This window comes from Erithacus rubecula (genome assembly GCF_903797595.1).
Source record: "Erithacus rubecula genome assembly, chromosome: 28".
Taxonomy (NCBI): domain Eukaryota; kingdom Metazoa; phylum Chordata; class Aves; order Passeriformes; family Muscicapidae; genus Erithacus; species Erithacus rubecula.
The window spans coordinates 4698418-4719353 of record NC_136680.1 but is presented as its reverse complement, the minus strand read 5'-3'; the positions used below and the strand labels follow the sequence as shown (position 1 = coordinate 4719353).

The 20936-nt window shown below is 46.0% G+C and overlaps 1 protein-coding gene across 6 annotated transcripts in view; it reads right to left on the bottom strand.

The window, feature by feature from the left end:
• Positions 1-19899, bottom strand: part of ELAVL1 (ELAV like RNA binding protein 1) — a 40469-nt gene extending 20570 nt beyond the window's left edge. For 4 of the 6 annotated variants that reach the window (XM_079328706.1, XM_079328711.1, XM_079328708.1 and 1 more), the window contains exons 1-2: positions 19747-19899; positions 8792-8975 (exon numbers count right to left, since the gene is read on the bottom strand). In XM_079328706.1, coding sequence (XP_079184832.1) covers positions 8792-8975; positions 19747-19887 — 325 coding nt within the window. In that variant the 5' untranslated portion in view covers positions 19888-19899. Of the gene's footprint in view, positions 1-8791; positions 8976-11863; positions 11951-19326; positions 19463-19746 lie in introns of those variants that run through there. The other 2 variants (XM_079328709.1, XM_079328707.1) reach the window with 2 other exon arrangements.
• Positions 19900-20936: the final 1037 nt, after the last annotated feature.

Genomic DNA, 20936 nt, shown 5'->3' with positions numbered 1-20936 from the left:
TGACCACAGTCAGCTCCAGAAAACACACTGCTGGAGACAGAACTGAGGACAGGAGCTCCAGTGTAGGTACTGAAGAAGTTAATCATAAATTTCAGTTTTACTTTGCCTACAAATAATATTCTGTCATCTCCTATGCAGATTTTGGGAAATGGAAGTAAGTTGGTTTTTTTTACACAAAGAATTTGCTGAAGCAACAATTAATTGTTCTGAAATACTTTCACCTGCCTCATCTTCACTTAAGTCATCAATGCTTCCCCAAACTATCATTCAGTCCCTGAAATACCAAGAGAGCAGCAGAACCCCCCAGACAGTGCAGTCTGTGCCAGGCTGGGGCTGTGCCTGCCCTGGGCAGCACTGTGCTGGTGCAGGGCTGGGTCACTCAGAGCACCCAGCACCAGCAATCACTGCACTGTGCCCACAGAAAGCTCAAGTTTAGGTTTATATTTAAACCATTCCATGATGTTTCACCCTTTATTGTGCCAGTCTGTGCAGCAGCTCAGGATCTTCCTTCAACAGGATCTGAACCCAGTTTTTTTGCACAGTTCCTGTGACTAAGTCTCACACTGCTCACTGAACCAATTCCCACTTCTGCTCAAGACTTCAAACCAGCACATCTTACTGAAGAGACACTTGATGGCAACAGGAAGGAACTAGCAAGGAAAAAAAGAAAATATCTAGTTATATTGATAATGACTTTCCAGTCCAGAACGTGTCCCCACTGCTTCCCCTGGCTTTAGGACACAACTCTCCTTCTGGTCACAGCTAAACAATGAAGAATCTCATTTAGAGAAGTTTAAGGACAAAAGCACATTTAGCTGGTTTGGAAAGCCTGACCTCCAAACAACTCAGCAAAACATTACAAATTAGAAATAAAGCTGCCTCTCCTTCTTATGCAAAATCAGTGGTATTTTCCTTAAAACAAAAATGAATACAAGCAACTCAAACAGGCACCTCTTTGGGAAAAAGTCAAGAGCTACAAAGCTAGCTTAACAAAAGTCTGTTGTCAGCCCTGGTTCAGAGAGCTCACAGGGATCTCATCTCCACAATATTACAAAAATTCAATCATAATAGTAACAGCTTTAAATCCTGTAAACATAAGGGTGGGGTTTTTTTAGCAATTATTTTTATTTCACAAAGACCCTCTACATAATTATAATTTCTATATGTTCTCTTTTCACTTTTCCTTTTCTCTCAGTTCCAGATAATTTCTGAATATATTGAGATTTAATTTCAGTTGCTCCAGGGCTCCTTTCCCAGATGAACTGCCAGCATCCGAGATTCTGTGAAGTGAAAAGGATTTGTAAAGTGAACACAGAAAATACCAAGCCCAAAACTGTGCAGAAATACCACAGGCTGGATTTTTGAGAGCATCTGGGATGAAAATGCCTGCCCACTCACTGCAAGACCTCATTTCTTTAAACAGGACAGAATTTGTTCACCTGTTGTTGGAACAAAAATCTGACTGTTCAACATGCTGAGGGCTCAAAAATTCAGTTCTTCCTTCTCCTGAGGAAGAAAATTCAACTTTCAAATAATGACATTTCTTTAGCTGCAAACATTACAGTACAGAAAGCTCAGTGAGTACTCAGTCACCCTGCTCACAGCTGAGCTGAACCCAACTTTTACACTGCAGAAACACAGCTGCTCCACTGGAAGAGAATGAAAATATTATAAAATGTGGAACAGTAACTCACATGTTGAAAAATATTAGAACACAACCAAAGACGTTGCTGCATGGCTCATTTGTATGACTTGACAAGGAAAAAAAAAAAAAAAAAGCAAAGGAAGCAGAGCCATGGAATGGTCTGTACAGTTCTCTTGGCCTTTTCTACTTGTGTATTATAAGGAGGGATATATCCAACTCTTCAGTGTACCCAAAGAGATTACAAGGACACCCATGACCCCAAAAGAGCAGGGAGTCACTGCCTGTTGTGCCAGCCCTGCCTCAGGCTTTCAGAGAACACTCTCAGGGTCCCTGTGAGTGGGACCAGCCACTGCTCCCAGTCAGGCATCACTGCACACACTGAGTGTTAACTGGAACCATCAGCCAGCTCAGTCACCAACACTTCTAACACACTTGGCCTTGCACCTTGTGCTGATGATCCCCAAACTCAAGGGTTGGTTTTCAACACACCCATTGGCCCTTCAGGGGGTGACACAGGTCCTCCTCACTTGCAGACCTAAGAACAAATCTGCCCAGCCTGAGTGAGAGGCCCCAGGCACTCCCTGCACAGCTCCACCATCCTTTTCAGTCAAGGCAGCTTTGCTTTGTCCAAGACCTCTGCTGTTCCAGGAATAGGTGCTGCCACAACTGCTGGAGACCACAGCACAGCATCACCAGCCCTGAGTGCACATGGGCTGAACACAGCAGAATGCCCAGTCTCTGCCCTGCTCTGCCTGCTCACAGTGCCCCAGAAGCTCTACTATAGGCCAGACTGGTACATAGGTCCAGCCTAAGGAACAGCTAAACAAGTGCTTGACTGTCCCCAAGCAGAGGTCAACCAGAACAAAAACTCTACCCTCCTTTTGGTCAAGTACACCTGACAAAGCTCAGAGCAACCTGCTCCAAGCCCAGGTGTCCTGCAGCCACCCTGTCCTGACAGCAGCCAACACCCTGGGTCACAGCAGGGGCACCAGAAATCCACTGACAACCCCAGATATGCCCCAAATACTGACAAGCAGAGCCCAAGAGCTGCTGCTACAGCTGCTGCTTCTACTGGCTGTGATCTGATCACTCTGAAAGAACACAGGCAACCTTTAGGGCTAGAAAGATGGGGAAGGATCTGGAAGAGAAGGAGCAGCTGAGGGCACTGGGCTGGTTCAGCTGGAGCAGAGGAGACTGAGGGGAGACTCCTCGGGGGCTGCAGCTCCTGCCCAGGGGAGGCAGAGGGGCAGGGGCTGAGCTCTGCTCTGGGACAGGAACAGGAGCCCAGCAAGGGCTGGAGCTGTGTCAGGCCTTGGCATGGAGCTCAGGGAAAGGTTCTTCCCCCCGAGGGTGCTGGCACTGCCCAGGCTCCCCAGGGAATGGTCCCAAGGCTGCCAGAGCTGCAGGAGCGTTTGGACACTCTCAGGGATGCTCAGGGGGGTTGTTGGGGGTCTGGGCAGGGACAGGAGCTGGAATTGCTCCTTGTGGGTCCCAACCAGCTCAGGATATTCCAGGATTCTCTGATTTAGGTTAACTGCATTCCTATACCCTTGAGAAAACTCAGCTACTACCTCCAAAGCAGTTTATGTGTCTGCCTTTATGACAAAGAGAATTAAGTGGAGCTGGCAAACTTGGTGTTCAGTACATTTTCAGTATTTAGGCAATCTGTCTGCAAACCATTTGCACTTCTCATTAAGTTAACCATTGCCACAAGGCATTCTTGAATGCACATTTAGAGAAATCACAAACTACCAAATGTGATTAAAGAGCTAGGGAAAAAAAAATCCAGAGGTAATGATGCATTCCAATTCCACAGTTAACAGTAAAACTGCATAAACAATTTCATGGGTGTTTCACATGCAAAAGGAAACTATTTCAGCCAAAGAGAATACATAAGTATTTTCCACAAACAAGAACACTTCAGAATTCTGTTTCTAGACTGAGTTCACTGCACTGGTGAAATGAGTAGCTGCCCTGTCACATGAACTTGAGCTACTCACCACCCTGCAGCACCTGACAGCTGGGCAGTAAAATCCTCCTCCCCTTTCTGCTTGAAAAGCTCACATAGACAGGACATTAATTTCTTCTTTAGCTGCATAATTTCTGAGACTGAGTCTTCCAGAGAAGACATGAAAAGAAAAAGGCAGGGAAAGGGTAAAGCTTTATGTCCATTCCTGAGGAATTGCAACTAGCTGAAAGTGATTTCTTTTGGTCCTGTAAGTAACGTGTCCCAGGCACACCTGCAGAGAGTGAGCCTTTATGACAGCAAGGTTGGAGATGGACCCCAAATTCCTACATAAAGCCTAACCAAGTCACCCCAAAACATCCTTTCTGCTCCACACTTCCCAGGAGCAGTGGAGAGATCCCTTTGCCCTGCCAGCTGCTGATCACAGAGCTTGACCTTAGTGAGTTCCATCAGAACTCACACTGACACAAGCAAATGCAGAGTGCAGAGGATGCCCATGTGTCCTTCCCAGCCTCTGCACAGAGGGGCCATGTCTGGGGAGCTGACAGGTACAGACAGAGCCTCTGGAACCCTGAGGAGAATCATATCCTACACTTCCTAGAGTACAGAGGGAAAACATTCCCTGCTCAGGCAGTACAGAAGGAGTAAGGGAAGGAACAGGAAACCTCAGGAAGTTGGATGCCTCCTTTACAAAATCAATCACTGACAGAAGGAGCCCTCAGAGAGCAAGGTGTGCACAGCAACCTCTGAGTCACCAGGGACTCAGAGCAGGGATATGGTGACAGGAGCAATAAACAGATCCCACAGACGTCTCAAACCATAAACACATGGGGAAAAAGATTCAGAGAATCCTAGAACAGAACCATACAATATTCTCAGTTGGACTGATGGTCTTTATCAGGCCCTTCCAACTCCTGTTCCTGCCCAGATCCCCCAACAATCCCACCCTGAGCATCCCTGAGAGTGTCCAAACGCTCCTGGCAGCTCTGGCAGCCTTGGGGCATTCCCTGGGGAGCCTGGGCAGTGCCAGCACCCTTGGGGGAGCACAAACTCTTCCTAACATCCAGTTTAAACTCCCCCAACACTGCTTCCTGGTAGTTTTGCTGAATTCTTTTCCCTTGCACTCTGAGGACAGTTACAGTATCAGAGGTGGGAACACCCCACAGCTCACACAATTATTCCAATAAGCAGGGATATTCTTTTTAGTATTACCATGTGTTGCCATTGCACATGAATTTGGCAGCTTTTTGTTTTTAGTAATTCCACAAAAAGCAGTTTAACTTGACCTTTTCAGAGCTTTAGGACAGTCACATTTGAAAGTACTAATACTTTAGCAGAGTAAGGGGAAGACAGAGAAATTAAAACACACAGGACCAACTAACTTTCAGCTTCAGGATTTGGTCCAGAAGAACTAACAGCCTGTATACAGCTGCATGGGCAGCAGGCTAAAGATGACCAGGCTCTCTTGGAAAATTTAGAGCTATTGAGAAGAAGCATCTGTACTGTGCACAGTCAGACATCCTGGCACAATGAGCATCCTGACACATCAGCATCTGTGCTGCAAGAAACTGAGCAAGCCCAAAGGGGCCCAGAGCCCTGGATTCCTGCATTAACTGGTACTGAAGGAGAAATGTTTAAAAAAACCTCACCTGTTAGAGGAGCCCAGCACAATGGCTGGAAACCCAGACCCCAGAACCTGGATGTCACAGCAAAGTCAAACACCCCCAAACAAAATACAGCATGAGACAGATTTCTTCTCTTGGACCATCTCTGGCATGAGGCAGTTGCTCCAAGGAACTGGGAATTTAAAATCACCCACATCCCTGGTGAGGGAATCAGTGCAGAGTACAAGCCTGCTCCTGCTGTGCCTGCAGTCAGTAGTGCAGGGCTGCCATCTGATCAGTGCAGGCCAACTGGAGCAACCCCAGACTTCTTGCTCTCAGTCTCATGAGCCAGAGCCACAGGAAGAGAGGATTTCATGGATGGAATCAGGTCAATGGCTACTCACAGATCTCTGCAATCATCACAACAGGCCAGGAGATGCACCAGTGAAAAGTTACATTGGAAGCTGGACACTGTGCCATATTATATTGGGAAATGGGAATCAGCCTTCTAACATTTCCCTAGGGCTCAAAGCCCCAGTGCATGGCTGGTGTTCAATTAAAATCTGACAGAAGGAATAGTGTCTAATGAATTGTGTAATTCTCTTATGAAAATCCTGGATGTCCAAGACACAGTCACCATAAACACAAGTACAGTGAGCAGCACAGCAACAATCCAGAATTTGCCTGCTGACCTCCAGTACTGACTCACTCTTGACAAGCCAAGCAAAGCCATGTCTGGAAGTGCTGAGGAATGCACTACACCAACTGGGGAATGCAAAGCCCAGCACTCTATTCCTCCAGTAGGATCAGGAGCCCTGCATCCCTCTAGTGCTCATCTACTGTGCACAAGTTTCTCTGTTCAGGTACTGAAAAAAAAGAAAAAAAAGGAAAAAAAACTGAAAAAGAAGCTGTCACATCTCAAACTACAAACGAGATACACAGTCACACCTTTATCAATGGTTACAACCCATATATACACAAAGCCAAAAGTCTGTGGTAAGGAAAATCAACTAACACTATGGTTTCCTGCTACTTTCACCTTCCTCACCAGTGAGATAAAGGGCAAGCAGTCTGGAGGCTTCAAGGAATTCCTCTACATTTTATAACCACAATTTAACACACATTCAATACTCAAAACACAACAACGTATGTAATGATCATAATAAAATACTTTGCTCAAACAAACCCAAACTTTGGATTTCAAATCAATTCCTGAATCCCAGTAATCAGTTTCCATACAGCTTATGTTAGTTCAATAAGTAATGAAAAACTGCATTCAAGGCAGAAGTCTTTTCTGGCCCACATTTCTTAATAGACAAATTGAAAAAAAATGTAGGTATCATTCAATGTTTTGCCAAAAGCTTGCATTTTTAACTAAACATTGATTTTAACTCTTCAAACACAAACAATAAAGGGAACTTCAAAGACAAAATACTCTGATTATTGAAAATTTATGGGGGCACCAAAAGCTATGACTTCATTGAGAACTAAACTGATCCAACAAGTCTAATTCCAACAAAAGCAAAGGGTTCCCTCCCCTCCCTCCTGTTCAGGAAACTCAACTCACTCTAACATGCCAACATTATAACTTATCTGACCAGAAACCAAGGTCAGGGAGCTGAACAGGTTTTTCTGCAGCTCTAGTTTCCTGCTGTCTGCCACAGGGTCAGAGAAATGCAAGTGGAGGCATAAGAAAAGCAGAACTATGTCACAGGATTTTTCTGTTCAGGGACTGCTGTACATCCATCTGTTTAAAGAGAGTCTGAAAATAGAGAATATAATGTGAACATCAAGGGGCAGAAACAAAAGCAGGAGGAAAAAAAAGTGCTCAGAAGAAGCCAGTTCTTTGGCACTGCTATTCCAGAACTATCAGTAAGCATGGAGATGACTGGTAACTGCTCCTAATAGTGCTGCAAGCAAATGACAAATTAGGTAGTAACAAAATTCTGTGGCATGACCACAGCAGCCACACAATCCAGCACTCACAACCACTTTAGAGAAAAGCCAGTGTTCTGTCCACAGGCACTCAAGGACTGTCTGTAACAGTAACAGCAATTTTACTTTTGATTCTTGAGGTTAAGAACAACCTCAAAGACACAAGTGTGTGTTTTGGACTTTAAACTACCCAGCACTGTCAAGTTCCAAGTTAAAGTTAACCAGACTTTGAGTTTTTAATGCTACAGGTAACTGTGAAGCAGGTTCTTGATTTCAGGCACTGATCAGTCTCCTGCTTCCCACTGAAAATATCCTCCCCTCCTGTGCAGGTGGTTCTGTGCTTATTTTACAGTCTAAGGTGGGGTCAACTATGACTTGTTATCATTAAGCAAGGGGTCTTATTCCTTGTAACACCAGTCTCCAGAGTAAGCCTCAACTTCTCATTGCCACAAAGCACATGACAACATCTGGGATGAACACTCACCTACCAAAATATTCAAAGAAATCAGTATTTATGTAACTATTTTATCACCACTGAACATACACATCCCTTAAGCACACATTGAGACAGACAGACATTGTGAGATGCCTCATCTGTAAGGTATCAGGAAAGCCAGAGACATGGAAATCTGAGAGGCTGCTGGGAAGGGAAATTCTGAAGTTTTTAATTATTCAGCTCTCCTGGGTATTCTCAAGCAAATAAAGCACTGAAGATGACGCACAAAGAGCTCTCATGCATTCCAGCAGCTCCCATGCAGCTTTGACAGACCCAGAGCAGGGTTAGATAATGATCAGTACTGCTGCATCCTGAAATACAACACTGAGCATGTGCAGCAGGGAATTCCACAGGCACTGAGCTGCAGGCTGGGAGCAAACACCCGGGCACAGATAGTTAATAGCACTTTTTTTTTCCCCTCCAGAAACAACCAAATACTCTCACTGAATCCAACATCAATCAAAAGAATAACTAAAACTTGTAAATTAAGTATTTTAACATTAAGTAAATTAAGTATTTTAAATCTGAAGGATTAGAACCTCTTCAGAGAACAGCTAAAACCTCCTGCAAACAGATATGGAAACAGTTGCTCTGTCAGCATTTGCTTTGCTTCAAGGAAACATTAAGTTTCCCAAGTCAGAACAATTCATTCCTCTCATATTTTCAAGTTACTACTACCAATCCTATTTAAGGAACTCACATGTTAAATTCCACAACAGTGATAAGAACTACAGCCACTCCAGAACCTCAGCACACCTTTATTTTACTGATCAAAATCAGAACAAAAGGTTTGTTTGCATATTCAGAGCTCTGGTGGAGTCAAAACCACACAGACTGTAGGAAGAATAAATCAACTGTGGACTAAATATAAACCACTTTTAGACCTGTCTATTAATGTTCAGATTTGGGAACTGTACTACTTAGAATTCTTAGCCATACACACAATAGTCATTAACTTAGCCTTGAGCATTTCATCCTCCCAATACCCAATCCTGGCATTATGGGAGCTCCAGGCAAACTTGTCAATAGTTTGATTACACACACACACACAAATATTAAGTATTTCTACATTAAGTTGTATTTAATCAAGTATTTCCTCAAGCAGTCTAGCACAAGGTGACAATTTCTGAAATACTAAATCATACCTGCAACTTTGTCCCGAATAAGTTTTGCAGATTCCACTTCGCCAATGCTGCTGAAAAGACTCCGTAACTCATCCTGTGTCATGTTCTGAGGGAGGTAGTTCACAATTAAATTTGTCCTACCAATATCATCCCTGCAATCTTCAGCCATGTGATCTTCATAACCATTGGACATTTTACAATATATCTGCAAAATGAAAAAATACTCAGTGAGGTTTAGATCTTCACATTTCCATAAACCAAGCTTCCTCCACCTGAAATAAGTTTGAATGTTTATTTTAAAAAACTGAGAACAAGTCACTGCTTCAGTAATGCATTTTTTCAACTCAGAAAACAAAACATTATTTGTTAAAAATTCCAGAACAATTCATTCTTTCAAAAGCATAAACACTACATTTTACAGAACTATGTACTCAGGATTTCTGGTTTTTTACATTAATAAAAAGCATCAAAATAGATTTTGAAGACATTCCTGTAAACACCAAAGTATTTCCAACAGCCAAAATACAAATCAGGTCCCCATGTCCAGCTACTTGACCAGACAAACCAAACTGTCACCTCAACCTGAATTCCAACCTTATGCCCAGAACAAGAAGCAGCAAGACCTGACCCAGTTCAGTGGTTCAACTGGGGACTATTCATTTTTTGAATGTTTTCCCCTGTAAACATTGTCCATCCTGCACCTCAAGGCCTGTTACTGTTTAATGCTGCCTTTGGTGCTGCTTAACTGTGTGTATGAAACCTGTGAGTCTGTGCTGCACACTGACTTGAGCACACACTGAGTATTTGACAAGTTTCTATTTTTGCTGTTTTTTAAAGAAAGCCTGGATAAAACATCCAGAATTCCTATCACAGGAAGATACTCTCTGCCTCAGTCCACCATCAGGGATTGAATCCTGATGTTTTAGTTGACCTACAACTAGAACTCACACCAGCCTCAAGCTGCTCATGGCTTGCCATAATCCTAGTTTTTCAAGCACATCAACTACTTTGAAACAGTCAGAATCAGGATATCTAAACCATGTTTCTGCAACAGGATCCACAGATCTAGATCTGCTAAAGGATAAGCCTTTCCAGGGACTGCACCACTACTGACAGCCAGAAGTTGAGTAGCAGAAGTCAGAAACAGCAACCAGAAATCCTCAGTCTAGAAAGGGAATGCTCCCTGCATGAGACTCCCAGGCCCTACACCAGCAGCTGTTGTTAATTCAAGTCTGACAGTGAAGGTCAAATTTTTAAAGAAATACCTGAGCACATTACAGAATAAACCATGAGAAGACTCATGCTAATTTGAGATTTAACACAGCATGGATTTGAACTGAACCTTTATCTTTTCAATATGTGTTGAAGCATTAAGAGCTGGCAGCTCTTGCTCCCCTTCACTCACAGATCAGGTTCTACCTCCATTTTTGTGTTTCAAGTGGCAACACGAGCCCATTCCAGCACCCTCTGCCCATGGGAAAACCAATCTGTACTGTGAAAGCAATGGAAAACCACACAGGAGGGAAGCCCTTTTTGTTGTGTCAGCAGTTTTAATCTGCTTTCCTTGCAGCAAGATAAGCACCAGTTAATGCCCCAGGATAGGAGAACATGGAGAGCACTGCAAAGCTGGAAGCAGGGCAAGGGACTCCCCTCAGCAGACAATATTTAAGCTGCCAGGTCACCTCAGCTGTACTGCAAATTCTGTCATTATACACATTCCCTTCTGGCTCTGTCAGAACTTGCTGAGCACAATCTCAGATAAGTTTCCTGTTCTGGTAAACAACACTCAAACAGCTGAACTGTCTCTGGTCACCGTGTCTAAGTTATAAAACCATGTAACACACATTTTCAGAATTATTTGAATAAAAGGAAACTTTGCTTGTCTTTGCCCTCTACAAAATTCAAGCCCTACAAGCAGAACATACCAATATGTTGATGAATGCAAGCTGCACAGCACAACTACAATACTTAGTAAGCAAAGGAAGAAACGTTGCCATTTATTTATGATACAAATCCTTGTTGCTGCCGAGATTAGGACACTTCTATATATTGCAATGATTTCAAGGATTGGGGTTTTGGGGTTTTTTTAATTATCTGGGGTGTATCTGTTGCCTGAAAAGGTGGCACCATGGTAAGATACCAGCATACCACGATGGCAAGTTACCACACTTCTATTTGGCACAAAGCAGAATTGACAAGAGTTTGGCAAGTGGCTACTGATTTTGCATCATTGTCCCACATCCTCTAAGCTGTCTGCAATACAGTCTGCACCTTCCAGGATACTCCAGCAGTGCCTGGGGCAGTGCTGATTCAGAGCCATTAGAAGGTGGGAAGGAAGCTTCCACCTGCTTTCCTTCATGCTTTTGGAAAGCAAACATAGGAAGCTCTTGTATACAGGCCTGGCAAAGGTTTCCATGGGATACCAAGAACAAAACATGCAGGAGCAATAAAGACACAAGAGAGCTAAAGGAGCAGAGCACTGAGAGAGAAGATGCTTCTTTCTTCCTGATCTCTGGCTGAGCACTGACACAATCTGCTGCAGGACTAACACTGTCCAGCCTGGAAGTTAGTGGGAAACCACTTCCCCTGCTGGTGAGGCATTAAGGAAACCCCCATTCCACCAGTCTGATGCCACTCTGGGGTCCCCCTGGCACAGCCCCAGACTGGCACTGCTGGGTCAAGGCCCCTTCGCAGAGGTGGCTCCAGTGAGCTCACAGGCCCTGTGTGACTCCCTGCACACCCCACACTCCCCAGTCAGACCAGCTCTTCTCACTGGCTCAGCCCCAGGTTTCCCCCAGCACAGTCCCAGGCTCTGGTGTCTTTGTGGTGCAGTGACACACAACAGCTCGAGCTGGTGTCCTGGGGAGGGACCCTGGAGAAAGCCCCCTCTGGGCTGTGCCCCCTCCCAGTCCATGCCCATCCTCATGCTGATGTTTAGTCCAGGGTCTCTTCAATGTGTCAGGGGAGGTTTAGGTTGGCTATTAGGAAAAGGTCTGGAAGAGGTTCCCCAGGGAAACAGTCATGGCCCCAAGTCTGTCAGAGTTGCAGAACCTCCTCCCAGAACAACCTGCAGCTCACACTGCTGCTGCCCACCTGCAGCAGGTGTATTCCTCAACAGGTGAACAGTTCTCATGCCAGCAAAGATGAAGAGAACCCCTGAAGAAGTGCAACCTCTGAATACTGAAAAGACTTTCAAAAAGAAAAGGAGCTATAACATAGGATGGATGGATGAAACAAGCAATGCTACACTGGAAAACAAGTCTTTATTCTACTCTTACTGAAATATTCTGAAGGAATGTCTTGATCTTTCTTTACCAAAGCAATAACAATCAGTTTCTATCAGTAAATATTCCAGATTTGAGAACCAGGCCTAGACACTAATTTGCATCTAGAACTTCATTAAATGATGTTTCTCTTTTTGAGAAAGTCAACAGAAAGGAGACTGGTAGTCCACAAACTTTCCAAAACAGGCCTTCATTTTTATGCCCCAAAAAACTAAAACTTTAAGACTAGGTTCCACTGCACCACACTTCCTGAAATTACATTAAAAAAAAAAAAAAAAAAAAACAACCAACCAAATGCTGCAGAAGCTTGCTTGAAAAGGCAGCAGCCACCTTCTTCCTTGGGTAAGATGCCCTAAAACTTACAATGCCAAGGGTGCTATATGTGCTATGTCCCAATCTTCCACTAATTCCAGAGGTGCTCAAATCCAGTTAGCCCAACACTTCACCACCTGTGCCAACAACAGCCCAGGCACCCTCAGCCAGGCCAGCACTTCTAGGACTGCACTGAAAAGCTCCCATGGCCATTATTTGCAGGAATGTTGCTCTGACCACGACAATCACCCTCTCACAAAAGTGCACAAGATCCCACAGGTTTAATGGTTCTGACAACAGACTAATAAAAGATTTTTTCCCAATGACACTCTGTATCTCCATCCAGAATTCTAGGAATCACTGCTATTAACTATTCCACTGCAAGATGTTTGCCAAGAAGGAAGACACGTATGGATCTGTGGAGATCATGTGAAACAAGAGCACTGGCAAAAAGAACTGTCTGTCATTAACATGAGGCAAGAGGCTTTGTCTACCTTCACCTTGTTCACAGGACTAAAAAGGCACCAGACCACTAGTGGGGTCACAAATTGTATACAGACACCTAAACAGGTGCTCACAAAATCCCAGGATAGTTGGGTTGAATAGAACCTTAGAGACCATTTCATTCCACCCCCACCACAGGGACACCCCCACTGTCCCAGGCTGCTCCAGCCCCAATGTCCACCCTGGCCTGGGACACTGCCAGGGATCCAGGGGCAGCCACAGCTGCTCTGGGCACCCTGTGCCAGGGCTCCCCACCCTCCCAGGGAACAATTCCTGCCCAATATCCCATCCAGCCCTGCCCTCTGCCACTGGCAGCCATTCCCTGTGTCCTGTCCCTCCATCCCTTGTCCCCAGTCCCTCTCCAGCTCTCCCTTCTCTTCTCCAGGTGAGCACCCCCAGCTCTGCCAGCCTGGCTCCAGAGCAGAGGAGCTCCAGCCTTCAGAGCATCTCCATGGCCTCCTCTGGTCTCACTTCAACACATCCATGTCTTTGTTGTTCTGGGGTCCCCAGAGATGGAGGCAATCTCTTCAGGTGGGATGGATGATGGAGCAACAAGTGCAGAACTTAAAATGGGAAATTCTTCCTGGACCAATGAGGTCTGTGACTTAGAGCTCACAGCACGTTGGCTGGAGCACTGGGAATGTGCCACAGTGAGCACAGAATAGTCCTTAAACCACAGCAGACCTGAGGCTGCTGACTCAGCTACTCACCCAGAACCTCCATCTTTCTTTACAATGCAGTGCAAGTCAGCATCACCCAGGACATTCTATGGCTTCAGTGGACAGTGCCTGACAAAGTCCCTGAACTGGTGAAATCTCCTTGTTGGTGTTGTCAGTGAAAAATGAACAAGAACCCCAACACCAGTGATGCTGCAGATTTCTCCCCATGAGCTGCTTCATCAACTCACACCTCAGTCTCATAAGTTTATTATTGAGCTCTGCCTGTGTATTTAAGAATGTAAATGGGATGCCTTAAATAGAATCTCAAGGCTGTTAGAGTCCTTATGTTTCTCCAGCACAAGGATATTTGTTGTCATGCCTCCCCCATAGAGTCATGGCTAAGAGGCAATCTTGTCTTACTTAAGCTGCTGAGCCTTGGAGATCACACCTGAAACAGAACAAAAAGGACACTACTACATTCAGGCAAGTGCCAAACCAGAAGATGCCAGGAAGCAGGTGCAGAGGTGCTGAGATGTCTGGATCACATGTCAAAACCAATGCCACACATGTAGAAGGGCATGAAGAGCCTCCATGAATTTAAACTGCTTCAGGAAAACAGTTTTCAAGAATTATCCAACACAGTGTTGTCATGCAAAAGCTTGCTTTGCAGACAGCTGTCATGCCAGGATTGAGAAGCAAGAGTTTAATCACAATAGAGAAGGATAGACACTGGGGAGGAAAAAAGCAACATACTTTCTTCTCTGAAATCACTGTAAAGAACAGAATAAGTTTCACCTGAATAGCCACACCAGCAGAAAACTCCCCCCTAGGCCTACCTGCCTCCCAAGAAAATTTCCTACTGCTCCACAGTCAGAACACATCTCTCTCAATAACTTAATTCAGACCTCTCTACATCAAATTCTTTATGTCCCTAAGAGCTCTGCATACTGCACCCCACGAGCACAGACCTCTCCATGAACACAGACCACAGGACAAGGGCAGCACACTGCAAGCCCTGCTGGTATGTGACTTACTGTGCATTCATGCACTATTCCTTCAAATTTCTGTCAAATTTTGACCAAACATCAAAAGCCATTTGGGGGGAGGGAGAAATCACAAAATCCAGATTGCCTGTTAAATTCAAGAACAGCATTTATATAGTGTATGAGGGAAAACAGCATGAAGCTGAGAATCAAAGGTCACCCCAGTGCTCACAGGTCACACACTTCAAAGCCTCAACTCAGACCCAAGCAAAATGTCTAAGTCTTGCAACAAACTATTTCTGTACACTTGTGAGGGCAGAGGGTAATGCTTTTCTTCTTAATAAAAACAAATCAGGTATGAGGAGTGTGCCCATGTTTGAGAGGTGCCTGATGCTGTTTCCAAAAGTCTGTGACCAGACTAAGAGTCTTGATCTCACCTTTCCTCACTCAGACTGACTGGCAGCATGTTTCATGAGCATGAATCCTAAATTCTATTGCAAAAACCATCTTCCTGAACTGTGAACATGATGATAGGATACATATGGAAATTTAAAGGTAGAAAGTGAGGTGCCACAGATTCTTTCCCCAAGTAGTTACCCTAGTTCTCTCCTTCTACAGTCCCAGAGCAATCAATCAGGTCAATATTCTCTGGCTCATTTGAATTCCTCTGCTCTGCAGCCATAGTATTTTAAATCAGCAAACAGGAAAACTTTAAATTCAATATTCAGTTTGATTCAATTGGTACTCTAACTCTCCCCTCTATCCCCACAAAAATGAAACTAAATCAGTGCTGACATATGCTAGTGAAGGTCACTAAAAATAGTTTGTCTTTAGACAGGAAGATTCTTTTACCTTGAAACTCTGAATGTTGTCACAGATGCTGTATATATTTGATTCTTCCACACTGATATGTAAATTCTGCTTGCAAATTTGGCAACCAAGCAATCCCTTTCTACCTGCCAACCCTTTGGCTTTTCCAGAAGTAACAGATCTCATTTCTTTTAATCTTTTCCCCTTTGCACACCTGAAATGAGGACACTACCCTTGTTCTCCTCAGCTTGACTGCACCTAAGATAATGGCAACACTTTTGCCATTAAAAATAGCTCAGCACCAGAAGCAGCCATTATTAAAATCTGCTGCTGCATTTCCACAAATTCTATTTCCATATGCTGAATCACTGATTTCAGTACAACATATTTTAAGCTCCTTTTTTTGTTGTTGTTTTATAAACACTGGGCATAAACTTAGTTTTGAGCACATTTTAGGTCTAAGAAATCTCAACCATCATAATTTTAATATTTCACAAAAGCGGTTTTAGATGTTCCTTAGCAATCAGATTTGTCTGGAAGGGTTTTTAATGCCTCCCTTAGTTGTTTTTATTCATATCCATATAACAATATTATCAAGGTGTTTTTGTCAATGGTTGTATTGCCATTTAGAGACAAAAGCATTGGAGGCCAAAAAATAAGCTGCATTCTGCAGACCAATGACCTTACTTTACCAGTCTGATGAACTACACTTGACTCCTTGAAACAAAATTAATCATCACTGGGATGCTGTCAGAAATCAGATACAGGCTGGCCATAATTACCATCCACTGCTGCTGCAGCACAGGGCAGGGATCAGAGCCCCTCTCAGGAACAAGGGCAACCAGAAACCTGTGGCTGAGACACTGAGCATCTGCTGCCAGATGCAGATTTCCCCATCTGCCCAGGTTATAGCCAGCCCTGACACATAGAGGATATCAGGCTCTACTCAGAGCTTCACATCAACACCCTCCAAGCAGCACAATCCACCTCTCAGCACAGAAAGACCTGGAGCTGCTGGAGCCAGTGCAGAGGAGGCCACAGAGGTGCCCCCAGGGCTGGAGCCCCTCTGCTCTGGGGACAGGCTGGCAGAGCTGGGGGTGCTCACCTGGAGAAGAGAAGGCTCCAGGGAGAGCTCAGAGCCCCTGGCAGGGCCTAAAGGGGCTCCAGGAGAGCTGGAGAGGGACTGGGGACAAGGGATGGAGGGACAGGACACAGGGAATGGCTGCCAGTGGCAGAGGGCAGGGCTGGATGGGATATTGGGCAGGAATTGTTCCCTGGGAGGGTGGGGAGCCCTGGCACAGGGTGCCCAGAGCAGCTGTGGCTGCCCCTGGATCCCTGGCAGTGTCCCAGGCCAGGCTGGACATTGGGCTTGGAGAACTCTGGGACAGTGGGGGGTGTCCCTGCCCATGGTGAGGGGGAAACAAGATGATCTCTAAGGTCCCTCCCAATTCCCACTGTTCTGGCATTCTCTGATTCCACAGTTGTTTGCCCCTGGGTCAAAGATTCTGCCAGTTAACACCTCCAAGTTCTTACACAGAGAAGAGACAAAGAACTTTTTGCAGCCTGGACTATCTCACCTTCTGCACTGGTATTTTTTTTTAAACAGATATTAAAATAAAATAAATAATTTATTATCTTCCTTTTTCCAGACAATGTCAGACTGTCTATAATTTGCTTTTGGCAATTTTTTCACCTATACAAAAGACATCTGGAGACAACTGTACAGTGAGGGAATGATTCCTTCCTGAGGGAGAGAGCAAGAGATGAGAAGTGGACATAAGAACTGTAGATCCCAGACACTTTCTGGTAATGGCATCTCCACACATTGATCCAAGGTTGGATGATACTGACCCATCTTCAGATACTTTCACCTTGATGGGGCAGGAATCAAGTGAATAGAAGGAGGAAAAGAGAGCATCCAACTTGTTCACCAGCACAAAACAATTAGGAAATCCATCTCTGGGCCTGGTGAGACACCATGGTTTGCTGCTGTGCTCCTACATGGAGGCCATGGAAGTAGCAGAAAATAGGAAAATTATACTTTTGTAGTACTATGTCACTGCAACTAATATTACAAACAAAATAAACAAACCCCCCCCCCAAAGGCAGCAAACCCACACACATGAAGAATGTCTCTGCCTTCTCAGTACAGCTTATTTCAACCCTATCTCCTCAGAAAAAAAGATTAAAATCTATTTTTGCATACATCACCTACATATAATGAGGTTGTATAATCAAATGGATCATGTAGGGCAGCAGTTTGAAGCTTGCAGGTATCTGAATACAGAACTGCACATCAGACAGTAAAGTGCCCTGATGATTTTCAGCACAAGCCAAAATTTATCTCCTCTCCTTTGCTGAACTCTTTCATTCTCCCTAAATGCTTAAATTGGCAGGACTTTCCTGCTGCTGCCTTCCAGGCTGCTTCTGGAGTACAGAAACAACAGGTTCTCCAAACTTCTTGTTGAAGTCTGAAAACACAGCAAGTTTAAGCTTTCCAAAGTTGGTGACTCAAAGTCCACCAACTTCACAGGAAGCTTATCCACATGTGGTCAGAGTGACAGCCAATAAGTTTGGGAATCAATTCAGAGAGCTCACAACAAATAAGCAAGAAGCAAGACAGAGACCAAAGCTTCAGCAGAGAAAGTAGGCTGGTACAACAGCTGAAAGAGATGGATTCTGAAAGTAAAATGCCAGGCCTCAGGTCAAGACAAGAAGAGCTTTTTCCAGAAAAAATAAAAGTGATAGAACATACAAGAAACAGAAAGAAAATAGTAATTGAATTCGGAGCATAGAGTACATTTCACATTAAGCTCGTGTCAGCACCAGACACTTTTCTACAAACACAGATAAGTAAACTGCTACACACATTCACATTTCTATTCAGATGTGCTTACTGCTGCTGCTGTTTTCACAAACTTGGTAATGCTCAAGACAACTTTCCAAGGAGTTCATCTGGTCCTGCAGAACCACCCACAGAAAGGCTAAAAAACTCACTGTACAAGACATTTAACAATCACACCAGCTTAAGATATTCCTTCCAATACTTATACTCCAAAGAGGCCTGGGGAGAGCCTATTGACTCACAGCTGTAACTCCGGAGCGCTGAACGCCTGGAATCATGGAAAGCACAGAAGCACTGGGATCATTATACACACAGTTACTCTGCTTCAGAGCAAAAACCAGGACACTCACAGTAACATCTCAAGCAGCACAGACTTACAGGCTCAGGACTCTTGATTTTATTATTCATCACGGACACAGACATAACCCAGGACTCAACAGGAATCTAAGAAATCCCATCAACTCTATCAAGGTTTGATAAAGACTATGGAACATGTGCATCGTTCTTGTTGTAATGAGGAATACAAAAGTCACAGAACTGTTCACACAGCCCCAGAAAAAAAAAAAAAAAAAGTGGTTAAAACACGAGTACAGGGAAACAACAGCTCGCAAAGAGGTGAGAGCCGAGCAATATGAGCAGTCAACACCCACAGTCAGGGAGTAAAATGAACAAAATACAAAGACCTCAAAAAGTGATCAAGTATAACAGGCGTTAACAAAAGGAATTGATCCTTACCCTTCCCAACACTTTACTCTTTTGTTTTCCACAGATGCCTCATTGAGTGATTACAGGATCCCAAGTCCTCGTGCAACAAACCGCGCATCCTTTCCCAGCCCGTGCGGGCTGCAGCTGCGCCCAGCGAGCGCTCCCGCACTGCCGGCAGCGCAGGGCCCGCAGGAGCCGCCGCCTGGGCCACCCCAGCCCTCTCGCGTGCCGCCGCCAAACGGCCCCTGGGACAGTCCTGCCTCTTCCAAACAATAACACGGAGCAAACCTCAAAACTGCTCCCACCAACACCAACAGTGATTGCTGCTTTAGCCGTGATTCCTGCGGCCCCAAGCAATCGCCACACCGCCACCGGACCCGCTGCCAGGATTGATGCCAACCGGGACTGACCGCGCTGGCAGACACTGGGATACCGCCAGTCAACGAGCACCTACCAGTCCTACCCAACGTGGGAGATTTAAAAGCTGCGGCCGCACAGAACGGGAAAAATAAACATGAAAGATGAGGCCATTAACCGAACGGAGAAAGGCCCGGAGACGCGGTGCGGACCCGCAGCGCATCGCGGCACCGCGACCCGCGGCCTTCCCGCCGCAAGCGTGGCGGACTCGGGACCCGCTCCCCGCCCCTGCCCCATCCGGTCCCCGCGGGCCTCGCAGGCCGCGACCCCGCCGCCCGCCCGCCGCCCCGGGCCCGCGCTGCCCAGCGGCCCCTCCCCCCACAGGCCCAGGCTACCCGCCAGGCCCAGGCCTCGACCCGGCCGCCCGGGCCCCGCCGCCCGCTCCCTCCCGCGCCGGCCCCGCGGCTGCCGCCGGAGCTGTTCGGGCGCGTCCCCGCGGCCCCGCGCGCGGCCTCACCTGCGGTGGCGGCGGCCGGGCCCGGGCAGCGGGAGGCGATCGGTCCGCAGCGCACAACGAGCCGCTCCAGCGCCACGGCCCCGCCCCCGCGCCGCCCGCCGACACCCATTGGCTGCCGCGCGCACGTGCCCCGCGCGCCATTGGCTCCTTCGCTCGTCTGTCAAGTGGCGGCCGGGGGCGGAGCTGCCGCGCGCTGGGGGAGGGGAGCGGGGCCGGGAGCGTAAGCAGAGCGATCTGCCCAGGACGGCTCGGGGCTGCGGAAAGGCCGGCTGCGGGTCCGGCTGCTCGTGTAGGATGGAGCCCGGAGGAGGAGGTGCCTCCCGCGGCCGGCTGGGCTCTTGGAGAAGGAGGAACGCGAGTGGTGCCGTGCGCAGGGAGCCAGGCTCGGGTGGAAGATGGAGCTCGGCAGCGCTGGGCCCGCCGGCTGCGGGCAGCGCTCCCGCTAACCTCGCCTCGCCTCGCCTCGCCCGGGGCCAGTGTCAGCGGCACAGGCAGAGCCTCCCTGGGCACAACCCGCGGGAATGCTGATGACTGGTTAACTGATTAAATGCTTCCTGTGTAAATGAGATGCAAATGATGATCTGTCAAAGAAATTGGTGGCCAGCGCTTCCCTGTGCTCTGAGAAATTCTGAAGTGCCCTGAAGGGACCAGCTGCCCAAAAGTTTTCCCTCTTCCGTTTCCACCTTTCCTGGAATACCTTTGTATCTGCATCCTACTGCACAGGAGTCAACTGTGAGAGTAAAATTGCACTATTCTGCAGAAAAAGAAGTCATTTGGTCATTGCCAACAGTACTCTGCAATAATACCCTGGTAGAAAGCAGCATGCTTAGTATGTGACATGTAAGCTTCAGGTCTGTAAATCCTGTTTTAAGATGCTCAACTTCGAGGAAAAAAAAGTCAGAATACTTCTGCATTACAATACATGATGTTCATTTTTATTCACAGACAACTCATGATTTGAGTTTTACTTAGTTGAGTGACATACTTGAAAATCAAATTTCCCCTCTAACTCCTTTCTCAAGTCTAGAAGAGTGAGATCTCACCTGAAGGATGGGAATTGCAGCAAGAGAGGAGTTTGTGTTCTTTAGCAGTTCCGTGCATGCATGTGCAAATACTGTCTGCTGGAATACATGGCAAATTACACAATGAAAATACAAGTATCTTTTCTCTGCCTGTCCTGATGTGGCCTC